Here is a 27,975-nt window from a genome sequence, read left to right as displayed (position 1 = left end):
AAGCTCAAAAAGAAAAAAAAAATGCTTCTAAGCACTTGCAACTTGTCTTTTCCACATAAAAATAAAGAGAATGTCTTATACAATAGATACAATATTCTTAAAAACCTGAATAACATTCTAAAAATTAAGCACTGTTCTGCTTTCCTGGTCTATGCACAACATAAACCAGAAGATACAAACTCTTTCCCAAATAGCAAGGTACTTGGCTTTTCACAATTAAAATCCCCCAACATACACACACAGTACCACATCACCTTTGTTCTTTACATTTCCCAAAATTCAGAACACAGACTAATAGCAATTTGGTTTCTGAAATTCTTTCCAGCCCCTTAATAACTGCTCCATTTTAAGTCACATGACCAGGAGAGAAGAGGGAGGGGCCTTAAGAATAGCAAAGTCAGCAACATTCCAAACCACTGCCCAATAGCCTCTCGCACAGGGATGCACTGGGTGAAGTTATGCTGGATTGCTTTTCTCCAGATCACCCTGGATCACTTTGGCCTATTTTCTAATCTTTCTCTTGCCAGATTCTCCCCTCACAGCAAATCTGGTCCCATTCTGTTCTGTTTTTGGAAAATTATCCTGCTGATAGGCAGACAGAGTCCCAAGCTCCTTTACATACTTTCTTTCTGACATTCCATTGGGCTGGAAAGAATAAAAAGGAGTGTGAACACACTGTCCCTCTACCAACCCAGTCTACTGTAGGTTTTTCTGTCAATTAACTTTTGGTATTCTGGCTCTTTTAAGCAAGACAAGCCTGTACTTTAATTAGTTCTGGGAGAAATATGGAATTGGTGTAAAACTCTTTTTCCTTTTTAGGACAGGATGTTTGGAAGCATGAAATGAGGGCATTTACTAGCCATTTTCTAGGAGGAGAAAAGATGGTGGGGAAGAAATTAAGTAGGACTCTAGAAAGAGAGTAAAACAAGTATTAAAAATGTTCCATCAGTGACAAAAAGGAGCAGTATTTGCTCAAGAACTTTAAAACTTCTTCATTGCTGGCTTCCCTAATCCTGGCATTTCAGTCTGTACTCCACCCACACCATCCATTTCCTTTAGTGAGCTGAAAAAAATGCATAGATCACCACACAGATAGTCAGGCCTTCATTGCCTTGTTTACCCTTCCTGTTTTAATCTGTCTTCACCCATTATATGTTAATAGAGCTGCAGATTAAATGCTGAGCAATACAAAATTGCCAGAATCTTATGCAGAAATACAGGTTTGGGTTATTTTAAAATGCCTGTAGATATTTCTCTTCATTATCCACTCTGATACTTCCTCAGCAGAAATATGTTTAAATAAATACAAGTGCAAATGAACATAGCTTAGGACAGAAAAAACCAACTTAAGAACATTAAAAAGAAACAAAAGATATCAGTATACTGCTTGATATTAATCTATCCAAATATTAGGAGACAGGAGGCAGCTGGGCTTAATAATAGGAGCTCACCAAGTAATAAGGAATTCCCAACATCAGAACCAGACAGTATAGAGAGAATCTCTTCTCTTGGAGAGAGATCTGCAACTACTTCCCTTATTTCCAGACACAGGTCACAGAAAGAGGAGGACTGATGGATTTAACAGAATCCACTGTTTCAAGAAGAAAATACTCCAGACAGGAAAAAAGCACACTACAAACTCATTCATTGCTCCTGAGTGCCCCAAGAGATATAGTCAGGCCGAGTGGCAGCATGGTATTCATCGATCAGCTCCTGGACAATCTTTCGGGAGTCATCAAGTTCATCGAAGTTCTCTTTGAACATGTCTTCTTTTCGGAACTGTTCCAGGAAGGCTTCACGTTTGCGCAGTTTATCATACTGATGGCAGGTACGCTCAAAGAGCTAAACAAAAAAGAAGAGTAGGTCAGAAAAGGCATGGGGAAGGATTTTATAGAAAGGGAGCAGAGTGATCATGTAAGCCTCTAACAATGCCAAGCATCCTTCACTGGAACAATAAAATACGGAAAGTATTGGATTGCTCTTTTCAGACTAAGTACTATAAGAGCAAGAGGATTTCTGGCTATGGCTGCTGTCATTTTGCCTAAAAGGGGAAAGGAAGATGCAGTTGGTAAAATGATGCCATCCAGCAGAAATTACTACAATCTAGGGCTTGATGGACCCAGAGCCAGGCCATACAATCATACCCTGGAAGACCAACAGGGGTTTTATTTTGAGAGATTAGGGTTTTTAAAAAAACTTTTATTCTGCTGTACTGTATTTTGTTGTAAATGCTAGAGATGCTTACAGGACTAATATATTAAGCAGCAAAATACTCATTAGTAAATTTTAAAACATTTAAAAATAACATACTGAAAGAAAAAACAGCTCCCTTCAACAAAGCTCAAACATTTCTACTAGTTCAAAAAACTAGGTCTCTTTGCAATTGTTTTCTTATGGTTTATTTTATCTTCTTTGTTCTATTCCTTATACACTATTTAGAAAAAATTGAGAAGGGCCTAGTGGAATACCTGTAAGAGTTCTACTATCTTGGTACCACCACAGAAAAGGCCCTTTCTTAGATATCAACCTATCTAATTTTGAATGAGCTCGAGGTCAGAACTTCAGATGTCAATTTTAACTACCAGGTCATGTGCAAACAGACTCTCAGGCAAACCACTTAAGCTATTTAACTTCAAAGAATGTTTTAGATAGAGTTTAGAAATAAACAGAAGTGAAAATAAGTGATGGAAAATTAGACTGTTCACTCAGCTCAGATAGTATTCTAGCAACAATTTTTAACTAATGAGAGTTTCCAAATATATCAAGACAGTCCACCCAAAGCTTTGGAATAATGTAGTTTGTGATATGGGTAACTATGGCCAGATCTGTGTTTTCTGAAAGTGACTGCAAATTGGCAAATCAAAAGTTATAACAGGTATCTGCTACCAATCTGTACTCATGATTCTCAAAAAAAAAAAATACAATCCATCAAGAATGAGATGTACAACCTCTCTCAAACTGCTATAAATGCTGACTATCAGCATCTTGATCTTATCAAGATGGTATTTCATTTGTTCATCCCTCCCTATGATGTAGAACACTGGTATATAATTGAAAATGGGAAGTACAGCCAAATGCCATCTCCATATTGATGACACTTCAGCTCAAGCCTTCAAATAGACTCACCCAGCAATTTCAGAAAGAGGCTAAAATGCTCAGGAGATAAGATGGAACCTATGGTATAATGCAGTTGAAAGGTTATAAACTACATCAGCAGTTTTCTTTGACTGATCTCCAAGGAAATGTTGTAACCACTAAACCAATCCCAAAGGAAACTATGATGGACAATAATCTCCAACCATATTAATATTCTCAGTTCCTTAGATAACTATAGAAATTAGTTCTGCAATTCAGAATAGGATTTTGAGAGAAATGTGTGCTTCTCTATTCCAGAGTTCAGCCAGAGTACAAATAAGATCACCAATCACAACAGCACAAAAAAGGCTATTAGACAGTTAGAAATCTTCACTGTCCAGAACAGGGTCGTCCCAACAGTTGATCTCGACTCCGTAGAGAAAACATTACTGACAGTCCAATCCTGACTACATAATGATTTTAAGCTTCTTATCTATAGTATCTTTTTCTCAAAGATATCACCAGATCAGATTTGTGCCCTACAGATCTGATGTGTGTCCTACAGAATGTATATGAGTCATAACTATTGTTATCATAGCCTCCTAAGCTGTACCAGGTGAGATTGTCTCAGCATGTTCTCCAAGACAGTAAAGTGTAAGTATTTCAAACAAACAGCTGAAATCCATCTCTCAGGCATGGAAAATTAAGCACTATCAGAAACATAATCCTAGTATCAGATTCCAAAATAAGATTCAGATATTTAGTGTGGATGGATTACTGAACAGGGCATTTGGGAAGGGAGATAAAATTATGATGGCCAAGGCAAAACCGTTTTCCAACCCAAAGCCACTGCTGTATTCTGAAGATGATTAGCTCTATTTGCTCAGTCATATTTCTGAAGCATGTACCAGATCAGCAAACACATCTAGGATCAAGTCCCAGATGGTTGATATTTACTCTTATTGTCTTGGTTTTAAAGAACAACTCTTGTAGATCAAATAAACTGCTGATATGCAGGGAGGGAATCCAGAGAAGGATGAGACTGAATAACATTCAGTCATCAAAAACACTTTCCCCATCCTATATTATAGCTCCTCTCAATTCATACAAAAACAGAAGCGTCCTATATTTCCCCCATAGTCATTCACCAGAAACCTCATGACATAAAAATATTCTTTCAAGTACAATCACATTTTTTGAATTTGTATTTCTGCTTCCTCAAGGAATCAATGTAAACTATTCTGAATCAGAAACTCCATACTTAGGAAATGGATATATTAGCTGAAAGCTATTAGTGAGAGAAAGTAAGAAATCATTTCCTAAATTCTGATGTAATTTTAAACGGGGCATAGAACAATTGTTATGTAGTCTCTCGGGAAATAGGTGAAAATGTCAGAACAATGGAGGTACACTGGTATGGTTGTTGTCAGTTGTTTAATTGTTCTAGTTATTTCTACTGTTTCAATCCTACTCTCTATTGGTTTGTTGTAAACAACTCAGAGTCTCTAGCAATGGCATATAAATGGGAAGTGGCTGGAGTGGCAGAATAATGGGAACAAACAGATAAGAGCTGTGCAGAACATTCAAGTCAATCTTCAAGAATTGCTTTGGTCTGTATGGGAGCATGAGCATTCCACCTGTCTGCAATACCTTACAGTGACTATATCTTTCCAAGAATGCAGATCTTGGAAAAAGGCATGGCTGTTTTACAATAGTGCAAATAGTTCCTATATTCCCACTCCTGTGATTCCAAAGCACCTTTTGGAAATCAAATTTGAAGTGCTGTACATCTCCACGTTATTATCTCAGATATGAGAACACTAGGGCCCTAAATAAAAATTAAAAATTGCAACATTAATGGTCCATCCAAACTTACCGAGGAAATGTTGGTGTGATTAGCCATCATGAGACCACTGACCCTGTGTGCTGATGGTAAGTATGGAGATTTCCTAGAAAGTGCCACTTGGATGCTGGCAGGGCCCCAAGGAATGAAGTTGGCCAGTTTCCTCTCTCGGATCCGCTGTAAACTCTTATGAACCTGATGAGGGGCAAATGGTTTGTAAGTATGAGTATGTGAGAAAGTACAGTTATTCAACTGTGGTGGGGAATAACAATAATAGAAGAGCTTCTTGAAAAAAATAACCTTGAAAAGATGCAGACTCAAGGTACTATTAATTTGAGTGAGTGTGATCAAGAGTAATGCACTTGGATTTGTAATTCATCAACACAGAAGGTCACAGGCTGCCCCTGCCTCAAATTAACGCTTGTAGCAATCCACAGATTTGATACATATAAAAATGTGACTAAGCCCTAATAATAGGTTCTATATAGCTGGCTCCATTTGGCCAGTCTTTCTCAAACTGCTTACCTGGGTTGGATCCACTTCCCCCTGGATGATGTTAAGGATGGCAATGTAGCAATGGTTTGTCTGCCTGTCACGCCCCATGGATACCATCACATTTTTAGGCTGCAACAGGCGACGCATGACATCAAGGACAGTGGTTTTCCTCACGCTGGCCACCTGTGGGCAAAGTAAGACAGCAGTATAGCATTTATTTGGTGGAAGGATTGAAGGCTGTCTTGCACTCAAAAGAAAAAGGATCATATATAGAGCTTGAGGAGATTCTTCATTTAAAGAAAGTTTCTGCAGAGGACCATGGGCTAGTCTGATGCATTAAAGCTATGAAACAACACTGGTTCTAATTCAAAGATTAGAGTTGCAGCATCCTAAGCCAGGCTAAATGACAGATACAAACACCACTTATACAAGATGTCTTTTCCTAAATCTGGAAAATTAGGATTCTTTCCATGAACCATTTCAGTTGCTTTAAATAGTGACAGGAGTGGAAAGAAGAGAAATGCAGATTAGCTATTTTGATAGAGCATATATATACATTCAGAGAAGCAGATAAACTATGTAAGAGGCATCCCATCTCCTAAGGGAAGGAGGCGGAAAGACAAATGCACAGCAAAAATCTTGTGCACCCACCCACATCCACACACTCCATGCAACTGATACCCTCTGAATCATCAGCCTTTGTGATCTGCCCCTCAGCATCTTGTCCTGCTGCTTGTTGAAAAGAATGAAAAATGAAGACAGCTATTTAGCATTCTGGAAATATGGCTGCATGAATTTGTCTCAGGAGAGCCCATGCTTTTGTTTCTAGCACTACAACATCTTCAATAATTTCATGGCAACTGTAGGTAGGGCAGTATAGCTGTTTCACATATTATCATCCAAAATAAAGTGCCTTGCTTGAGGGCTTAACTTGCTGTGTAAAACTAGCCACTGTATTTTGTAAATCATGGTTTTTTTGTTTTTGTTTTTTACCAAGGGCCAACCTTTGTGTCCATCCTGAAAACTGCAATGGGTGAGCATCATCACACTGGGATGTCACTGAGTAGGCAAGATTTGATTTGAGGAACTTTCAGGGAGCTATAGGTACCTCACTCTTCTACAATATTTAAGGTATCCATTCTGTTTCATAAGCCCATCAAAATCTGAAAATAACAGAAAAAAAGTACACCCTAACATATTAGCCCTGCTTATTTGGGTGGTGGGGATGCAAACATGGTGCTGTTGGGATGTAGGTACCCATGGGTTCACGATCCCTGATTCATGGCAAAAAGTGTGTCTTATTCAATAACTGCTGTTAAGCAAAGCACCGTCAATGTAACATATGAATCCAGTCTCTGACCACCCTTTTGACATGGCAATTGTCCATAGGTCATTGCTATCCATTCTCAGATCATTTGAGTATACCATGGAAAATACAATGTGAAAATCAGTAATGGAGCACAAAGACTCCCAGATCTTGATTTAAAGTCAAAAGAGAAAAAGCACTTACAGCCTGGTCAGTGGTAAGAGGTGTATATCCTGTAATGAGGAAGTGCAACCTAGGAGTGGGAATAAGGGAGGCAATCAGCCCAATCAAATCATTGTTCATATAACCAGGATAGCGCAATGTGGTGGTACTGGCAGACATTATAGTAGAGACCTAGAAAGAAAAGGCAGAAGTTATAGCACATCCTCCCAAGAAATCAAGGAGAGAAGTGTAGTTTCTAACATCCTAAGAAATTTGGCCAAAAAGTCTCCAAAGCTACTCAGAGGAATATATTCAGGAGCTGTACATTTAGTTCAAATATATCAAATGCTGAGAATTTTCAAAATGGGAAATGGATATAAGCACTATATAGTATTTGCTAGCTTTCTACAAATTATGATGGATAATGAGCTGGGATTGTACAGAGGGGAACCAATTAATTATCTGATCACATACAGTATTTCTTAGCTACACAGGCAAGTCATATAATGCCTCACAGGCTTGTTGTATGGACAGGAACACTAAAAAACACTGAAAACTGTCATGAATAGCACTCTATCTATAAATGGCCTAACAGTTATCTTCAAGAAATTGGGAAAACCAAGAGCCTAGAAAACCATCCTAGAATACCTTAATGTTGACAAAAAGTGACCTTCACCTAATTTTAAGACAGAAGCAGAGAAAAAGAATTCAACACCTATTCTATACTTCAAAGCTCACCTTCTTAGTTTTAAATGTATGTACTATCTTCTTCAGAGTGGTATTAATGTTTCAGTTTCAAAATATAAAGATAACCAAGGCATCAATACCTGCAGAATTAAATAATGTCCACCTCTGAATTTCTACCTAACATCTTCATATCTGTTGAGCTCTGACCATCTCTTATGAAAACATAGCCTTGTACATGACTCAGATCCCAACCTTCCTTTTTCAGAAGCCTCAGGAAGCCTCCCCATGCACTTACCAGCTGATTGATCTGGGAAAAGGTGGGATTTTGGATGTGCAACCTGTCAGTAGCAATACGATTCAGAGCTGTATTGTCTAGAACCACCTGATAAAAAAGTAAATTGGTTTAAGCAGTTTAGGCAAAAAAGAGGAAAAACAGAGCATACTTCTCTCTGCTAAATATATTTGTAGGACTCAGGCTTCATCCACTTTTATCTATCTATCTATCTATCTATCTATCTATCTATCTATCTATCTATCTATCTATCTATCTATCTATCTATCTATCTATCTTTTTCCCCACTGAACAAACAGTTTGTCCTGGGAAGCATCTTGCAAGAGTTGAACCCAACCCAAGCATGGCCTTTTAGGGACAGGCACTCTCCCCTTAGACTGGGACACAAAGCAGGCAGCGGCAGTCCTTGCAGGAATGGAGCCCCACGGGGGAGGCTGCATTTGCTCTGCTAACACGCTCATTGGCTGCGAAGGAACCCGAAGCCCGAACCTTCTTCCAGGTCTTTCTTCCAAATTGGAGGGTTGGATGTGGGGGAGGAAGCATGGAGCTCAGACTCCCATTGAGGTTTGCCTCATTCCTTTGGGTCTTCCTTTGGCGGCAGACGTTTTTTAAGGGGGGAAGCCATTGCCTGCTGACAGACTAACAATAGGGTTTGGGGGGTTGCTGCTGCTTTTATTCTAGAAAAACTCAACGGGTGAATGAGGATTGGGAAGAAGGATGAGGAGGCGCTGGGAGGAGTGGGGTGGCAAAGTCCGACCTCAGTTTGGCTCAGTTCTGCAGGATCCTTTCCTTTCAGTTCCTTGGCAGTTCTGATACACAGGTGCAGCCAAGACAGCTTTTTGGTGCACTGCAGCTCAGGAGCCGCTTTTTACTTTTTTTTTTTTGCAGTGCGAAGCCCAGCCCCAGCTCAGCCCAGGAGCGTAGTGCAAAGGGGCTTTTTGGTGTGCAGCAGCTCTGGGACCACTTTTTGCTTTTTTTTCCGCAGCGTGAAGCCCAGCCCCAGCCCGGCTCACCATGCCTCATCAGCAGCAGGAACAAGACGACAGCGAAGGTCAACTGGGGCGGTGGAGCATAGGGCGGCGGGGATCTCAGAGTGCAGGGTGGCGAGGGCGGCTGGGACTGACCTGGGGCTGCTGCAGCTTCCCAGGGCATGGCAAGCAGCTCAAGAGCCGCATGTTCCAGGGCTGCTTGCCACCCCGCAAGGCAGAGTGCAGGATGGCCAAAAGGGCAGAGATGGGGGGGGGGAAGATAGGCAAGTGGGAGGAGTTGGAGGCAGTCCTTTACCTTACTAGGCTTGGGGCTGGGAGGGACCAAGCCTAGAATGGCTTGGATTGGGGTGGGTACTCGCTTAATGACACATGATTCCCAGTTAACAACAGCAACTGGGACTGCTGTCACTAAGCAACGTGGTCACGTGACATCTCGTTTTACGACCGCATCACTTAGCGATAGAAATTCTGATCCCAATTGTGGTCCTAAGCTGAGGACTACCTGTATCCCAATTTCTTTTGTAGCTACATTATTTCCTGTATGCTAAATTAATAATCAAATATTTAGCAAGACTGCTGCATCTAACTGACCTTGGCTGATTTCCAACCACTTCCATGTTGTTGCCAAGAAAACTACATGGACATAGACATTCCACCAAGCTTGACTCACAAAAGAGTTTACTTTACCAAGCGGAAATAGATAGGAAACAGAACAGGAACTTGCAATGAGATCTTAGATAGTAAGCACCTCATAGCATGCCAACTAAACATATTAGCCACAGAACTAGAGAAGCCTATGTAAACACTACTTGCTTAGCAACAAAATCTTTCCACTGTAATATACCTATGTTTAGGCATAGGGTGATATGCTCTCAGCACTCTGACCAGATAGAAGGAATTTTCTTTTTTCATCAGAGGGAAGTATCGGCATTTCCCTATCAATATTCCTTACCACACAATCAGCATTTTGTGTCAGCCGTTTGAGTGTCAAGAGAGAGTTATATGGCTGCACCACTACATCACTCATCTCATCCTGGTTGGGGAAGACAGAGTATGTCTGCACCAGCTTCTTGGGGTACCTGTTAAAAAAAATGGTTATCTGTTCAGTATTACAGTAAAGGGAATACATGTACCATATGCTTTACTAAGGGATTCACTATATCACAGTATCATAAATAAAAAATAAGGGATGCCCTTGTTGCCTGGTAACCACTTTGGGAGATCCAAACAGATACAGAAAACCAGATGCTGGTGTATGAGTATTGTAAGAAACTTGACCTTTGGCAGAATAGCTAGTAGCTAGATGATGGAATACAGCATTAGTCAATTAAAAGTAGCCCTGAATTTTTATTAAAAATAAAAGTCATTTGTGCATGTCCACAGGTATTAAATAAGACGTCTGCATGGGTGATGAGAGAGAAAACACTATCCTTTGTCTTCTGAGACAGATGACAAGATGGGCAGCTTTCACACAATTATTCATAAGGACTATCTCAAAAATGCCATGAAACCCTCCAGTCCCTCTTTCTCATAACACAAGTCCCCAATTACATCAGCCCATCCCATCAGATCTGGCAGGGAAGGTATACTACATGTTCCAATGGCCAGGGACTTACATTTGGTGGGTCCCAGGAGCGGGCCTTCTCTGCCGTGGCTCCCTCCTTGTGGAACATTCTCTCCCCTGAAGTCAGGCTTGCCCCTTCCCTGCTCTCGTTTAGGAAGTCCCTCAAGACCTGGTTGTGACATCAGGCCTGGGGGTCTTTGGGAACCAGATACATTCTTAGATGGTTCCACTGTAATTGATATTCTGCTCTCTCCATGGGGTTTGTATATTTTAAAAATCTTTTAAAAATCTTTTTTTTTAATTTGTGATCATGTTTTTATTCTGATAATAACTTTATCTTTTTGTAATACTTGTTTTTATTTACTTGTTATCTTATTTTAATTGTTGTAAATTGCCCAGAGTCACTTTGTGAGATGGGCAGCTATATAAATGTGATGTATAAATAAACACCGAGTTTTGAAACAAACAAGATAGAACACTGGACTTACTGTAAAAGTGTATTAGTGTCAACATTCCTGTCAACTCAGATAGGATGACAGACTTCATGAGTGATTTCTCTGACCCAGCAGAAGTGGCAAGGGCTTAAATTTTTTACCAGAGTAAGTGGCATGTTCACAGTTTAGAAATACTAAAAATATAAGCCAGCTTCAAACCAGATGTTCCAAAGTTTTTTGATACAACATAAAAAAGAAACATCAAGGAACAGGAAGCCATCTCCAAGTTTTTAATTAATCTAAGAGAACAAACTATCAAGAATTCATCTTAAGATGCACGTATCAGTCAGAGTAAATCCAAATGTCACCAGGCACTGAATTTTTATGGTAACGTTCAACATTCCATTTTCATTTCATCAGAAAAGAACATCCAGTACTGAGATATGCAACTGCAGTAACCTAATTGACCGAGGTTAGCCTGGACTGCATTTCCTCCATTACACAATATACTTATTGAAGAAACATAATAAGAGGTTAAAAAAATTCCAAATGGCAATTCAACAAAAGCTTATCAGTGGAGTAGGAAATGTAGCCATGAAAACTGCCACTTTATAAAGTTCTTTAGAACACAGCTGAAATGAGTTTTTAATTTTTTTTACAATATTTATACACTAATCAATCAATTAATCAAATTTTATTATAGATCACAGCCAGACTAAAGAAGAAAAATCCAGTATATAACATAGCATGAATGGTAAAAAGCCCTGCAATTGTGCTTAGTCTACCTAATAATTAATGTTATTTTAAAATAAAAAATATAAAGAAAAACATGAAATTGACCAAGCTAAAAATAAAACCAGCCTGATAAATAAATATACTGATAAATAATATTACTCTTCTTACTCTCCCTTGTTAAAGTAGGGGACTGTATCCTGAGTGTCAGTACACTGCATATAGCTCCTAGTTGGTGGGATATGGGCAACAATATATTAGCTTGCAAAGTAGTCTCAAGATTAGAGATCCTAGCTTGCACTGAATAGCATGAACATGTTTGTGATAAAGATGGGCTTTGGTTGTGCTTGAGGCATGCTGGCCAAAATGTGCCAAAACTGACTAGTACTGTGTGTGGCACATGTATGACTAAGGCTGATAACCCAACTTATATCTTCTCTGTTTTACTAGAAGTGTTAGGTGAAAGACTTGGTTGACCAAAGCTATAATGGGTAGCAAAGGCATATGGAAAAGAACAACTTGGAATGTAAAAAAAGCAAATGGTAAACAGCATAAAATAAATGAAATGAAAGATGTGTTGGGTGGGAAAGAGGAATAGAAGAGAACTAATGAAACTGATCTAATCTTGTAGAATAGAATTGATGAATGTATGCTGATAAGTGAAGGTGTATATGTAATTATGAATGAAAGGGCTAAAATAGAAAGTATGCATTGCTGCCATCTAGGCTGTTGCAGATGGAGGAAATGTAGGAATCCATAGTTTGGTGATAATTGCACATTATACCCCAATGAATGAGAGAATGATAACTGGGGAGTATTTGCTTAGAGAAAGGACTCTTTCAAATATTTTAAATATAAGCCTATTCATATGTACAAGGAGTGAATAGAAATCTAAAAGCATGAGTGATTTGACTGTTTATGATGAAAAATAAAAGACTGCAAGAATTAGTGAACAATACAAGGATAATGATCAGTTCTGAATGTGGGATAGACATTTTTTGGTAGTGGTAAGAATTATTTATCACACTGGTAAAAGGGAATGGTAATTGATAATTACTAAAACAGGGAATGGATGCAAACTTGGCATCTGCTTTCACCTTCAGCTAGCAGAGCTTTTTGAATACCTGGTGCAGAGTTTTAAACATGCTCCCATGTCTAGCAGTTCCATTGCTGCGGCAGAGTTGCAATACTTCTTCCCTTAAAGGAAGGAGAACATACAAATAGAAGAGAATATGTGTAGCTCAGGGTTGAACTGCGGAGTCCTTGGAGTTCTCAGAGCTTGGCTGTTTTTTTGCAAACATTTCATTACCCGGCTAGGTAACATCTTCAGTGCTAGAATGGAATGGGGTTTGCTCTCTGTTTATATACAGTGGCATGTCCTGCCAGTGTTGGTGGGGGTGGAGGTTTTGTTTTGTTTTTTCCTCTGGTAGTTCCTTGATTAGTGTATTGTTTACTGCTGATTGTATGGATGGTGATAATCTTGGTGTTAATCACTGCTTATCTGAGTGATGACTGCTGGTGAGGAGATATTCTGGTCTTTCATTTTCCTTTTCGTTGTCTCTTTTGAATAGTGTACAGATGTTTATCTCTATGTGCCTGTTGATGGCTGCCTTGTCTGAATAGCAAGCTTCCATGAATTCCCTCGGATTTTTGGATTTAGCTTGGTCTAAGATGCTGACAGTTTCCCAGTTGAAACTACGGTTAAATAACACTGGCAGGGCATGCCACTGTATATAAACAGAGAACAAACCCAATTCCATTCTAGCACTGAAGATGTTACCTAGCCAGGTAATGAAACGTTTGCAAGAAAACAGCCAAGCTCAGAGAACTCCAAGGGCACCACAGAACATACAAATGGCCATTGTGAAATATTTGCCTGTCATCTGAAGAAAAGGATGAAGAATCATGCTGTGGGTTTCCCTGGAGCTCATTCATCTGAGCTCTGGCATATGCATCCTATTGTTGTGGCACTCTAATCCAATCTAGTAGATTTACCATTTGACTCTCTGCCCCCAATCTTTCAGGAGGGTTTAACTTCTGGGGAGAAGCAAAGTTGCTCAGCTGCAGTATTATGGTAGGGACAGATGAGTAGGGAAGGTCACATTCAGATTTACGTGATAGGGTATCTGGCAGCTTGTTTGGTGAGCCAAAGATATAGGTGGTATAAAAATTGAAACTGGAAAAAATTGGTGCCCACCTGATTTGTCAAGGTGTGAAAGACTGTTTTCTGCAGAATTTCCAAATTCATGTGATCTGTGTGCGCCTGTACTAGATGGACTGTGCCTTTTAGGAAGTGCCTCCATTGCTGGAATGCTGTCTTCACTGCAAGCAACTCTTGACTAAAAATGTCACAGTTCCATTCAGCTGGTAGAAGCAACTGGAACAAAATGCACATGGCAGGAGATCCATCCTCTCCTCCTCCCCATTTCTCTGCCAGGAAGAGAATGGCTCCAAATGCAACATCTGATGCATCTGTTTGCACCACAAACTGGTGAGAGGAGTCTGGATGCTTGAAGAGCAACTGTAAAAAGGATGTTGATTCCTGAAATGTTGCTTTCTTCTGAGTAGTCCACATAAACTTACATCTTTTCTTTAGGAATTGAGACAGCAGTCTTATATAGTTGCAAAATTAAGGATAAATCCTTTATACAAATTAGCAAAGCGTGAAAAATGCTGTACATCTTTCACATTTTTAGGTTTTTGACATGAAAGTATGGACTGTACTTTTGCAGGACCATTTATATTCCTTCTGTAGAAATCTAGTAACCCAGTTGGAGTAGATCAAATGCACTTTTTTCCAATTTAGCAAAAGGTTTGTGTTTAGAGTCTCTTTAAAATATTTCTGCTGCCTTCTGATGTGGATCTCATGCAAACAAGGATCTTCTGAAAAGTTCAGTATGTCATCCAAGTTTACAACTACATATTTGTCCAAAATATCAGAAAATACTTAATTCATGAATCTGGAGAAGACCACCTGCAATTCACCAAGCCAAAAAGTATTACTGTTTATTCAAACTTGCCATATTTGGTATTTAATGCAGTTAGCTATCATATCCTTCTTTCATTTTGATCAAATGGTAGTTGCCTCTCGAGTCCAACTTGGTGAAAATACATGTCTTCTGTAGGTAATCTAGGAGGCAATGGGAAGTGATCCTAATGGTCATATAGTTTAGGAGTCTATGGTCATGCACAGTTCTAACAGAGCCATCTCCTTTAAGGATGAACAATGTAGGTGCAGGTGCTGGAGATTTAGAAGGCCAAAACCTTTCTTCAAATTGTCACCCAGAAATTCCTTCAAGGTAGAGTAGACATGAATATTGCCTTTTAGCTGAAATTTGGGCTTCTGATTTCAAGTTGACGGCACAGTCACAAGCCCAATAAGAAAGCAACACAGTTGTTTCTTCCTCCTCAAACACATCCACAAAATCAAAGTATTTTTTTTTGGCAAGGCAGCAGAGTCTGTGAACTGAGCAGGCAAGGATGAAGCATGAGAGCGGAAAGCCTGCAAATAGCACTATTCGTATTTTGGGAACAGAAAAGAAACTGTTCTTTGCTCCCAGTGTACATCTGGATTATTTGCAGCCAATCAATTCCCAGCACAATGGAAACAAACAAAAAAGCAGTAACATAAAGCAGTAAGAATTCTATAGGATCCTTTATTGTCAGTTGCAAAGGTGTATACGTTGTAATACACAAACAGCTTGCAGCACTTGCCCATCAATTATTTCTACCAGCTTTTGTTTTTCCAGTGTCTGAGTAGATAAATCAGATTTTTGCACTGTAGTCTCATCTATGAAATTGTCTATGGCTTCTCAGGTTTATTAGGGCTGAGAGTTGTATTTCCCAGCCTGAGGTTAAACGAGTAACAGAAATAGTAATATATATTTGTCTGTTGTCTGAGCTCTCCTTAACTGTTTGAGGGGCCCCTTGCCAAACCCTTGGGAGAGGAGTTTTACTTCCCTGGAGTAAGTCAGGCATTTGCTTGTTACATGGCCCATAAATCCATAGGTGCAGTATTTCACAACTGATTCAGAGGCATGAACTTTAATGGTATAAGTTCTAGCTAAACATCCAAGAGCACCACAGTAGAAACATGAACCAAGATCTTCTCTGTTTCTATCAAGCTTTTTGAAAGTAAATGGAAGGAATACAAAGTGAATTGATTTGACCAGGGTTAAAATATAGATGTTGTGGTTTCTGGTAGCTATTAATGGAATTTCTTTTTGACCAGGACTGAATGACAAGGCTTTAAAGATTTGTTTATAAATAGGGAGAGATTTCATTTGCTTTATTCCTCAAAGAAAGTGATAAGTTGGAATACAAAATGGATTTATTTGATTAATGTTAAAATATATATATTATTATTTCTGGTAGCTCTTAATGGACTTTTGCTAAATAGGACTGAAAGATGATTTTTTTACAATTTGTTTATTGATAAGAGATGAGCTATGGGAAGAAGAGATTTTTTTTTTTTAATTGAAACACTAGAGAAGTTGTTAAGTTACTGAAGTTGTTTTGTTGTCTGGAGGGCGGGGGGAGTCATTCTTTCATATAGAGAGTGAAATCTTGGCTATGCCTGATGGCCTGGGGGGCAGACGGGGGCTCGCACTATTGGAACTGGGGGTAATTGATTCTACCCCCCCCAATCATCTTGAATGTTTTTAGTCTTTTTATATATGTGTTCTTTTTATATAGTTTGACTTTTTAACTAAATTAATGGGGATATTTATATTTTTAACTGTTTTCGGGTTTTACTTTAATTGTGAGCCACCCAGAGTCACCCTCTGGAGGAGATGGGTGGCATATAAATTTAATAAATAAACATCTCTTTTTCTTTGTTTTCCCTTTTCCCTTTTCTTTTTTCTTTCTCTTTGCACTTTTCTTTCTCTTTTCTTCACATTTTATATTTTTCTTAGTTTGTATTAGTCTTTTAACTTCGTACTTGTAAACTTTAATAAAATTATTACAAAAAAACCCAAAAAACAAAACAAGATCTTTTCTGTTTCTCTGCTGGGGCAGGGATTGCTTCACTGTTCTTATTATATGGCTTCTCTGTGCTGGATTCTGAGGAGGTCACAGGGAGAGGGGCTAAAAATGAAGAGAGGCTATAAAACCCTCTTCCACTGCCATTTCTTCAGTGCCTCAACTCTTCCAAATTCTCTGGGATGCCTTGTCTCACCAATTCATCTCTTAGTTTGTCAGTAAGTCGTTCTCAAAATTGGCCAATCTGAGCCAAATTATTCTACCCCACATCTCTGGCAAATAATTGAAAATCCAATATGTATGCATAAACTCTACAATGACCTCTTCTAACTTGTGAATCTCTCAATTTACACTTATTCTTCTTACAAAATCATCAGATGCAGCTCTAAATCTCTGCATGAAATTTTGGTAATTGTCCTGTACTGGGCCACTGCTTTCAGTGATGGGTACAGCACATTTTGCTGCCCCTTCTTTCAGCAAACTCAGAATAGTCATCTCAGTGTGATCTGTATGAAATCCCATCAGCAAACCCACCATAAACAATTCACACTGAGTACTGAAAGTCAGGAATTAATTCAGGTCCTCCAACCTTCTCTGGCAAGCTCCCAGAAGAGTATAGTAACATCAATTAGTCTACCAGCTGCTCTGCCACTGCTGATTAAGGCAAGCCTGGTCCCAAATGCTCTATTAGTTTCACCATGGCATTTTGCAGGTTAGGTATTTGTAAAATTTAATTTGATGTAGTCAAATGCAAATGAAACAGAGATGTTGATTACCTGGCAATCCTGTGATAGCTGAATGGCATCATAACCATATGGATAATATATTTAAAATAGAGCTTAATTGAGAAATATAATGCAAAGTAAGTTTTACTTTAAAAAAACACCCTGCTTCATTGATAATTTTTGGATCAGAGGTATGTTTTTGCTGAAATATCATACTGAACACTTTTGAGAGTGTGCATTTTTATAGGTAACAATCAGACAATTGCTCTTAGCTACAAAAAAGCACTTGCCATCAAAAACATATTTAAAAACCACTATTAAAATTTATTAAAATAGTGCTAGGAAGATTTTAAAACTTTCAAACACACAGCAGCTATATTTTACCCACTAGATTAAAAAGATCACAAGTACAATACCCACAATAACGTGGAAAACCATCTGTAATTCTGACTGTAGATTAAATCACTGGATCAGTTAGAAACATTACAAGCAATCCATTCAAGAGCATCTCATAACTACTCTAATGGGATAATTCCTCCACTGAGAATTATAACTTCTACAAGTCCTGCCCCCTCTGATAAATCAGATGATTCACCCATCTCTGATGCCTACCTACTATTTGTCAGTCCGCTCAACAAAATGGTTGTTGTTCAAGGTCAACAAGATGAAAAAAATATTTTTTTCAAGTTCAGTCCAACATAAGACTGCCTCCAAGTTCTCTAGCACCCTTAGAGGATATGAGGGAGTGAACAGTACAAATGGCAACTACATATAGTGGTTAGGGATAAGATTCATAACATTCTGTGGACCTCAGGGAAGAAAAGAAATGTTGCTCCTCTAAAATAACCTCATAGTTAAAACTGGCTACATTTAAGGGATATTTGGCATGTTATTACTCAGCCTAATTTAATTTTCATCAAGTGTCTGTTTATCCTTCCTCACAATTTCTGGAAGTTCTGTAGGGTTATGATTCTCAAACCACTATGTTATCCAACAAAAATAAATGTGATTTTCTTTAGCCAAGTCTGAGGAACATTTCTTGCCTGAGGGATCAAAACTGATTATTTCAATCTTTTTCCTGTTTCAAGTTACAACTGTATGAACTACAAGGCTTGTCCAAGCTGGTGTTTAGGTGGGGCAGACCTTACTGAGTCAGCTGTGTATCTTGCATATCTGCCAGTTAGCAGACTCCCCAGAAGTAACCTGACTGTTTCATCATTTTCCTACCCAAAAGGAGTGTGGATATAAGCACAAACACATCTGGTGTCATCACTCACCTGTCATTTAACCTCTCCAGAAGGTAAGAGCCCAAACCAGAGCCAGTCCCACCAGCGATGGAATGACACAGCACAAAACCCTGAAAGAAAGAACATCACGTCATAGAAAATAGATACATATTATCTTCCTATGGAAGAAATACTCAGTGCACATAAATGCATCAAAGGAGAGACTAAAGGATACTAAAGCTATATAATCATAATCTACATAAGGCAACTTCCTTTCTGGACACCGAAGTCTTAAATATTGGCTATTCTCCTGTTCTGCAGCCAAATAATATCCATGCTACTCAGCACTGTCCAAAATATAAAGGATTACATAAATCCGCAATGCAAGTCCACCAGGAAAAACAGGAAAGACATTCAAAAATCTGTTTTAGTGTCAGAACATAAAAGTTAAAACTGACCAAAGTAAAAATTATCAACTACATGTTGTACTGTGTATGACTTTAGTCAGAAGATCCTTCAATAATATTCGGGGTTTGTAGAAATGAGGAAAAAGAATAAAAAGGGTCTTCTTTATTTTTTCATCTTCCTCCTAAAGTCTTCTCTCAGTGCAGTGCTTAAAGGATCAAGTATGACAATGGGTTCTGGGGCTTTTCTTTTCTTTTCTCTTCCTTCTAGAAACCTCTCATGGCAGTGGTCCAAATGGATAGTTTTAGTCTCTAGGAGTTGAAAACAACCTGATGGCACATAATCCATCAGTCAATCAATGGCAGAGCCCCTAGATAGCTATGCATACAGCTTCCCAACATACCACATTCACAAGTAATTAATATGTGCCTTAAGATCTAAAAATGTCATGGAGGTTACAGTTTTCCAATATATCATTAATTACTTGTGAATAATTGAACACATTATATGATTTTAAAGTATTTAAATCTTTTTCCAATTCCCTCAGAGGAGAAACATCACAATTTAGGCCAATAGAGAGATACAAACAGATAATACTAAAGATGGCTGGAGTGGGTCTTCCGGGCTGTGTGGCCGTGTTCTGGAAGTTTTGTTTCCTAACGTTTCGCCAGCATCTGTGACCGGCATCTTCAGAGGGCAGGAGCACAGACAGGAGCAGTTCTCTCTGTGCCCAGCTGCTCCTGTCTGTGCTCCTGCCCTCTGAAGATGCCAGTCACAGATGCTGGCGAAACGTTAGGAAACAAAACTTCCAGAACATGGCCACACAGCCCAGAACACCAGCCATCGTATTCTGGCCGTGAAAGCCTTCGACAATACAGATAATACTAAACTCTCTTTGAAAGTACAAGAAGGTGGCAAACAGTTGCAAGATAAAAAATATCTGAGGCTATGACTAAAGTTCCACTGGGGGAAAAAAAAACAATTAAATTGGCCACCTACTCAGCACACTAGGGCTATACTAAATTGCAGTGTGGATAGCAACAAAAGGATGGAACTTCTAGGCGATTTGCTGAATTGTGTAAGTGTCAAAACTTACACAAAATTGATATTACAAAAATTGTCAGTTAGAAGCAGAATTACAAATTATTACTCAAGTAGAAAAAATACGCCTCTGTGAAATAAAGTTGGGCACAGTTTACTCAAGCAGTAAGATATAAGGATTTTACCCTTTTTTAGCACATTACAGCAGAGCATCCTACAAATGTTCCTTCTTATACAGCTAGCTATACATCTACTGAAGCCTGGGAGAAGTATTATGAAGTATAAAGGTGCAATCACAGGACAAAATACATATCTGCTCTCTAGCAAGGACTTTCTGGAGTGGCCACCAGTAATAGTGGCTGGGATCAAGAACTGAATTGTCAAAACTAACAGAGCGTGTGTGTGTGTGTACATACGTACAGGTAGTTCTCAACTTACAACCACAATAGGGACCAGAAAATTCATCGTTAAGGGGTGCAGTCATTAGGTGAGGCGTCATGTGACTGAACCCAATTTTACGACATTTTTTGCAGCAGTTGTTAAGCAAATCACCATGGTCAAGTGAATCATGTGATCGTTAAGCAAATCACGCAGTCGTTAAGTGAAACATGCGGTTCCCCACTGATTTTACTTGTCAAAAGCCAGCTGGGAAGGTCACAAATGGCAATCAAGTGACCCCAGGATGCTGCAACCATCGTAAATATATGCCAGTTGCCAAAAACTCAAGATTTGATCATGTGACCGTGGGGACAATGTGACAGTCGTAAGTGTGAGGACCGGTCATAAGTAATCTTTTTCAGCAGCATCATAACTTCGGACGGTTGCTAAACAAATGGTCATAAATTGAGAACTACCTGCATATTTATATATAGATAGATCAGAAGTTTAAGTAAATTTAAACAAGAATATTATGCAGCAAGGTAAATACAAATATTTAGAATATGGTTTTGAAAACTTATGCCAACAGGCACTGCAAATCAATTGGAGTACAAAGGAGGAGGAAGCCAAAAATTAAATATTTACAATATAGTATTTTAACAGGCTTTTTCTTTTTCTTTTTTACATTTATAAGCAATAATATAGTGGAGATTTTGGCACTACTCAAAAAATTGTATTTCTTTTTGATATTATAAAAATAAGAGGATACTCTGCTTAGAACCTTTAGTAGTATCATACGGAGTAATAATTACATAACCTCAATAATTATCTGTTTATTCATAGATAGTATCTTTTTTGAAAATACAACTTTGTTTTAAGTAAAATGTATTTAAAATGACAAAAAAAAGAATTCAATTGTCTAACTGATACTAAGGAAGGTCCAAGAAATTATTTAATTCCACTTGAACTAATAAAAAACTATGTAGAGCAATGGAAAACTTTGACAGTGCTATTTTATTGATAAATACAGTTGTATTCCTAAGATTAGGGGCTTGCAATCATTATCCTCTATCTTTAAAAAAGGAAAAACTGATGATCCTGCTAACTATAAGCCATTAAGCTATTAATCATCATTAGCAAACTTTTCACTAGGCATATATAATGGAAACTATGGGACTGGACTTCTAGGGGAGGAACAGGCAGCTTTCAGGCAGGGACATTCTACTATAAATCAGGAATATTCAGTTTGATCAGATCATTGTATAAAGCCTTCACTGATTTATTTGTGACCTTTTTACCTCACCTTTTCTTCAGAAGCTCAGTGATGAACACAGAACTCTCTCAGCCTATTTTCCCCCCAACAACTCTGTGAGGTATGTTAAGTTGAGGGAGAATATGCTTCTGTGGTCAAAAGGGCAGGCGCTATGGATATTGGCTGGCAGGCAAAAAAGTGGCGGGAGCAACTCGCGGGAGCAACTTGTAACCTCTTGCTGGACTCCCCATTGACTTAGCTTGTGGGAAAACAGCAGAGAAGGTTGCAAATGGTGATCATGTGACTGCAGGACACTGCAACTGTCATAATTGCAAGCCAGTCACCAAGCACCCAAATCGCAATCATGTGACTGCAGGGATACCGCGACGGCCACAACTTCGAGGATCAGTAGTAAGTCCCCCTTGTTCAACACCATTGTAACTTTGAAATGAAAAATGTGGCTTGAGCTGAACGAGTGGTCATAAACCAAGGACTACCTGTAACTCTGTTGTTTTACATTACCTTATGCTGATATGATTGAAATAAAGTTTGTTATGCTATGCTTTTCCTGTATTGTTTACCTGATATGAATCACTTTCTATACTATACAACTGCCACTGTATGTGCTTTTATAGCATTTCAGGTCTATAAATTTTCAGCTCAGGGAAACTGCATTTTAGAATAGGAAAATCTAACCCAGTGGCAGGAGAGTGATATATATTAAAAATTTCTTTTTCAAAGCCAGGTTGGAATTCAGTCATTCCAATATCCAAAGTGGGAGATACTTACCTTGGCCTTTAGGCAAGGAAAGCCAAAATTCAAATCCCTAAGTAACAAATACAGTAAGGTTGCTTACTTAATAACCCTAGAACAGTCACTACTTCTAGACCCACCTAACCTATGCCACAGGATTGCTAAGGCAAGTATTTAGTTTTTTAAAAAATAGCTCATCATTTTGTCACATAACTTAAGTATATCAACATTTATCTTTACTATGTCAGCAGCAGTTTCTTCCTGAAGAATTAAACACCATTATTACAGAAAATTCTACTAGATTATTTTGCAGTGAGCATTCAGAAGATAGCCTTTATATTATACAAAAGCATGATATTGCTATTTAGTGCTATCAACATTTGTAATATTCAGATTAACCAACTAATGTTAATTCTAAAACTAGACAGATGACCACTGCAATCTAGGACTAGCATTCTCCAGGTCCAGAAATCTATAGGTAATCCAGATGTCTTTCTTACCTCTAAACTGTCACTGCCATCAGCTTCTCTGTCTATAATATCAAAAATATCTTCATGGATCTTTTCTCCCTATAAATCACATGAGACAAGACTAAAATGTTATTCCAAATTCAGTTGTAAATCCAGGTTCTTTTTTATAAACTTAACAAAATTATGTTTGAGGGAGGAATCAAAGTATACTTGCTCCCAGCTTCTTGGCTCCTTTACCTGTGAAAAGCCGCTAGCCCAATTATTTCCAGCCCCACCACCATGCTCAGATAGGTATATGTTCTCAGGGTTATAAAGGTTGGCATATGGGGAATTCAGAATGGAATGGATCACTCGTGGCTCCAGGTCCAAAAGAACAGCTCGTGGGATATAGTGCTCATCATCTGCCTATATAAACAGGAAAGAAAATACCATAAACAACTTGCAGAATTATACTTTGTTGAAATTCAACTCCCATAATCCTTCAGCCAATATAGGCACGGGATATGGGTGACAAGCGGGAAGGCTGATCTACACGAAAGAAACAGCTGCCACTAGAGGGCACAGTTAGTACTCTTCATCTTGTGCTCCCTTTCTTTACTCACTTGAACTTTAAACACACATTTAAACTATTGAAGGCAGCCAGTCTCTGGTTTCTTCAATAATGGTAATGAAACCAATATTGATGCCAGAGTAGCTGGTAATTCAACAATGGCAGACATCAAGTTCTCCCTGTCTTTTTTTTTTCATGTACAAGAAGTTACAGAAATATGTTCAACTGTCTAAAGACAGTAGATGTAGAAGACGTGGGGAGGGAAAATAAAGGCTTTGCCCCTCTTTCTTCCTACCTCCATTTTGCTATCATATCATAAGAATCACAATCAAACCTCTGGAACTGGTACAGACAGATAAACTGGGAGACAATCAGAGAATGGCATATTAACTGAGTGCCACTGTGAATATCTAGAGGGTTTTACAAAAGGCTACCATAGCAGAAGAAAAGAAATGATAGCAATTTTAACTTATTTATCATCTATAGGAATGGGGAAGAATTATTACAAGTACTTATTTAATGTAAAATCCACATGTAAAGATTTATATTAGAGGTCTAATGATTCAATACTTAAATAAAACACATGACAATTCTACAGTCCAAAACACTTCATTGTTCTAAATCATGGATGGCAGTCCACAGGCTAGACATGACTAACTGTTTTTCTTAAAGACCTGCTGCCCCCACCAATATCAAGCTTTATTATGGATGAGACTGCACACATGTGGTACTTGGCCTAACACCAGATACAACCCTCAAAGCTGAAAACACTGCCCAGTTATAGGATATCAGAAGTACTGCTTGTACAAATCTAGTCAGATTGCAAACAGCATGGAAATTGTTAAGTTATGACTCCTGTCAAATAAATAGTTCTGTACTATTTCACATTGTGCTCTTATAGACTAGCTTTATACAGCTATCTCTTGCCTTGACCTTTCAGCTTTTGGCCTCTTCTTCTTCATGTTTAATATAACAGTGAAACTGAGGAATGCAGTATTTAGTGGACACGCATCTGTGAAATTTCCTACTTTCCTTAAATGCTTCTTTTTGGTATGAAGGAGCTGTCATATAAAGTTGACAGATGGAGGACATGAAAAGGGAAATTAGACTAGGGGTGGCTAAGCACTGGAGGAAGAGACAGCGGGATCATGAAGATTAGTGCTTAGAGATTTTCCACAAAAAAAAAAAAATCTGGATAAAGTGTGTATGGGGGTAATGCTGGGAGCAGGGGTGAGGGACAAGCAGGGATAGAAAGCATTGTTTTATGGCACTGAAGAAGTACGGTTGTATACTTTGGTGATCAAGGTTCCACAAACCATAATGGATTTGTATTTACAAAATGTTCAAGTTATTTAGTGTGGTACTATAACATTATGTTTTCTCATACACAATATTTAAGGCATAATACCACCAACCTTTGGGTTTATATATGCTTTCCACTGTATTCCACAGATTCAATACCCAGGGAATGTATACAAAAGAAACATTAAATAATCTGTAAGTGTCTTACAAAAAGATTTCTGGAAGCATGAAATTGGAATCTGCATATGCAGAGAATAAGCTGCTGAATGCTATCTCTGCTAGCTGAAATCCCAGGATGTTGCCACCAGATTCCAACACTGCACTCCTTTTTTTTCCTAATTTTAATTTCATTTTTAAATTATAATTTTCCCTAAGCACTTAATATACAGGGTGTACCAAAAGTCAGGCCCCATAGGCCGATCATTACATGTTTTTTTTTTCCAGAAAAAATATTACTGTATTTAGAAGGATTCCCCATTTTACTAGAAATCTGATTCTACCTCCAAAGTATTAGATATGTTTTCCTAACATTCAACAGAAATCTGTTTACCTTAGTTTAAGATGATCATTCACAGCATGAAGTCAGAAATGGTGTCAGTATTCTAACACTTCAGACCTTTAAATTCAGGTCTCTAAGCCTGAATTAAACTAGCAACCTCAAAGTCTAGAAATAGATTCCACTGTTGTACTGAGACCAGCTTATGGAATGAAACAGAAGCTTCCAACCATGCCTCTCAGGAGTAACAACCTCCACAGAAGTTAGTGATTCCTCCCAAAAAAACCAGTCCTCCATTACTAACAGCCATCAGATATGCTTGCTGGGTTCCAGCCATTTCTGATATGAAACCTTCTCAGAAGCCAGTAAAACACTGGGAACAATAGCTTGTTCTTATAATTTTGTACTTGAAACTGACTGGTTTTGCTCACCTTAAGCCTTGATTTCTGTTCCTGCCCCTACCTTCTAGGGTTTAGGCCTTCCTAATCTGCTGCCTCCAGATATGTCGGAACTACAACTTTCAGAATTTCCAGTCAGTGTGCTTATAGGCAACACTATCTGGGAAATATAATCCCAGTACTCTTGCAGGGCATCAGTCTGAGTACAATTATCCTAAAGCATATACTTTTTTTGTAACCTGCAGAACTGATAAACAGCTCATCTCAAGTTATTAATAGAAATGTTCAAGAGTACTGTGTCCTAAATCTCACCAATGAAAAACAACAACAAAAAAGATAAATGAATTAATTTTTTTTTCTGATTAAGAGATTTTTCAATCTATTCTTCAGTCTCAAACAGCAAAGAATTTTCAGAGATGTAGCTTTGGAACAAAGATCTATCAGGGTATGAGCAATAGGAAACCAGCTATGGAAATGATAATTTATAATGTCCTAATTCTCCACTCAATTAAGCCCAGGGGCTAATAATATAAAGTCCATAACACTCCTAAAGTCAATTAAGCCCATAAAGCCCCAAAAGTAAAAGTCAAAAAATGTTTTAGCATTCTCCCATTAAGATATTGCAAGATCTTGAGAAGATAAACACAATCCCAGATTTTTAAAAATGCTAGAATATCCAACATCAAAAAAGATTGCTGATACCTCTTCTAATCCACTTCATCTGCCAGTCACCATTTACTCCTTCCTTCCTTTTGCTATTATATCCAATCCTTTTACTTTTCTTCCTTTACCTACCTTCCTTACTACACTTGATCTTCCTCTTCCTAAAAATGTTGGGCTATTGGACTCCCTTACAGCTGACGATGATAACGTGCAATTCCAAAATACTCTGCATTTATGCCATTAATTTTAACATGCCCCAAAGTTATTGCTAAGTACTTCTATTATACTAACACCAGTGTCAGTATTGCCATCACCCTAGAGGAGAAGTGGGGCTGAATACCCAAAGAAAAACAGGAACATATGAACAGCAAAAAATCCAATGATGTTCTCGTCCCTGGTACTAGGGCTAAAGCATATGCACATATATATTAAATGACTAAAACTTCATAAGGCCATCAAATCTTCTGAGATTTTGATATCACCACTCTGTATCTTGCCTAATTTTGTTATTTTTGTCCCAAATCTCACAGGTTTTCAGGAACAAACACCAGAATTTTATGAAACTTGATAGCCTCCTGAAATTAGGCCATTTTTTAAATTATTTTATTTAATAGGAGGAACTCACATGTACTCTAGTACCCACAGGCGCAGTGTTGTGAGCCTCTGGCTTGTGCAATCACCCTCAAATATTTTAAATGACATTGCAGCAGGATATATAAAAGATAAACATTGTTTACATGGTGCAGAAACAATAGTTTCCAAACTTTCTGGTGCATAAATGAATTTATCAGTTGTAACTGGTCTTTTTAAATCTGAACGCTTTTTCATCTAAAGGTTTATTTTCACAAAACGTGGACAACTTTCCTAAAACTATTGAAAGCAAAGCCCAAGTAGATGAGCATTAAAAGTGCATAAATTGAAATCAGTTGTGGATTATGTTTTGACAATCAATGCTCACTCAATCCCTTGCACACAATCGAAAGACCCCATGATAGGAACAGAAGAAAGAAAAATATTCTACCTGATAGAAAAAGACATCCTTACGGTCAGTGCCTTCAGTGGCAAACTCCTCTACGATACCCTCAGGGCTAATACCATGTTCGGCACAGAGCTGTTTCCAAAATTCAAACCCAACTGTAAAAACAGGAAGCACAAAAATAGATATTTTCCTGTACCCCACCAGAGAGAAATGGTCTTCAAGAGGCAATGGGGAGAGATGGGTTTTATTATGAATTCCACATCACAGTATTTTGATACGACAGTATTATCTTTGATACGGTTCTTATGCCATCCCCTAGGCTTTACAAACCTGGAATTGCCTCAATTACCTATGGATTAGCAGCCCAGGCAAAACAGAATTTAATATGATTCTATTTTTAAAAAAATATTGCACGGCGCAGAGAGCAAGCGACTTTCTTCTTCTTCTCCTTCGAAGGACAACCCCTCTCTTTTCAAACATTTCTACCCACAACACAAGTTTTGGTCCCACTGCTTCCCACGCGCGCGCGCGCGCACACACGCGTGTCCCATAGGCCCCTTCTCTTGGCCTTACTTTGGTTACCACACTGCCCCAGCTGCAGAGTGATGATCTCTCGTGGCATAGTGAGCGTGGGTCAAAATCCAAATCCGAATCCTCTTCCTCCGTAGCTCGAACACGGTTCCTTCCCTCAGCTGTTCCAGTCCTCCTAGAAATAAAAGCCGTTGCTAACCGTATTATGCGTCTTTGCCTCTTCCCGCCGCCTTTTCACCTATAC

The 27,975-nt window shown here is 38.5% G+C and overlaps 1 protein-coding gene across 1 annotated transcript; it reads right to left on the bottom strand.

Moving 5' to 3' along the window:
• Positions 1-32: 32 nt before the first annotated feature.
• On the bottom strand, positions 33-27,970 carry TUBG1 (tubulin gamma 1). Its single transcript, XM_007431987.4, has 11 exons — positions 27,774-27,970; positions 27,243-27,355; positions 23,050-23,217; positions 22,843-22,911; positions 18,565-18,644; positions 9,802-9,928; positions 7,864-7,950; positions 6,924-7,073; positions 5,444-5,596; positions 4,952-5,113; positions 33-1,842 (listed from the first exon to the last, which is right to left on the bottom strand). Exons 1-11 carry the CDS (start codon positions 27,820-27,822, stop codon positions 1,645-1,647), a joined length of 1,356 nt encoding a protein of 451 aa, XP_007432049.1. The 5' UTR covers positions 27,823-27,970; the 3' UTR covers positions 33-1,644.
• Positions 27,971-27,975: the final 5 nt, after the last annotated feature.

This window comes from Python bivittatus, unplaced genomic scaffold (assembly GCF_059951505.1).
Source record: "Python bivittatus isolate LINGU-HERP-01145 unplaced genomic scaffold, Pbiv_v1 ctg000410_np1212, whole genome shotgun sequence".
NCBI lineage: Eukaryota > Metazoa > Chordata > Lepidosauria > Squamata > Pythonidae > Python > Python bivittatus.
This window is presented reverse-complemented; position numbering and strand designations above follow the sequence as displayed.

What these genes read in the sequence shown, in the direction of transcription:
- TUBG1 (XM_007431987.4), bottom strand. Translation starts at nt 27,822, where the DNA reads ATGCCACGAGAGATCATCACTCTGCAGCTGGGGCAGTGTGGTAACCAA. An exon ending in GGGGCAGTGTGGTAACCAAA is followed by an intron (nt 27,356 to 27,773) that starts GTAAGGCCAAGA and finishes CTGTTTTTACAG; the next exon opens with TTGGGTTTGAATTTTGGAAA. An exon ending in ATCACACCAACATTTCCTCG is followed by an intron (nt 1,843 to 4,951) that starts GTAAGTTTGGAT and finishes TTTTTTGTTTAG; the next exon opens with CTCTTTGAGCGTACCTGCCA.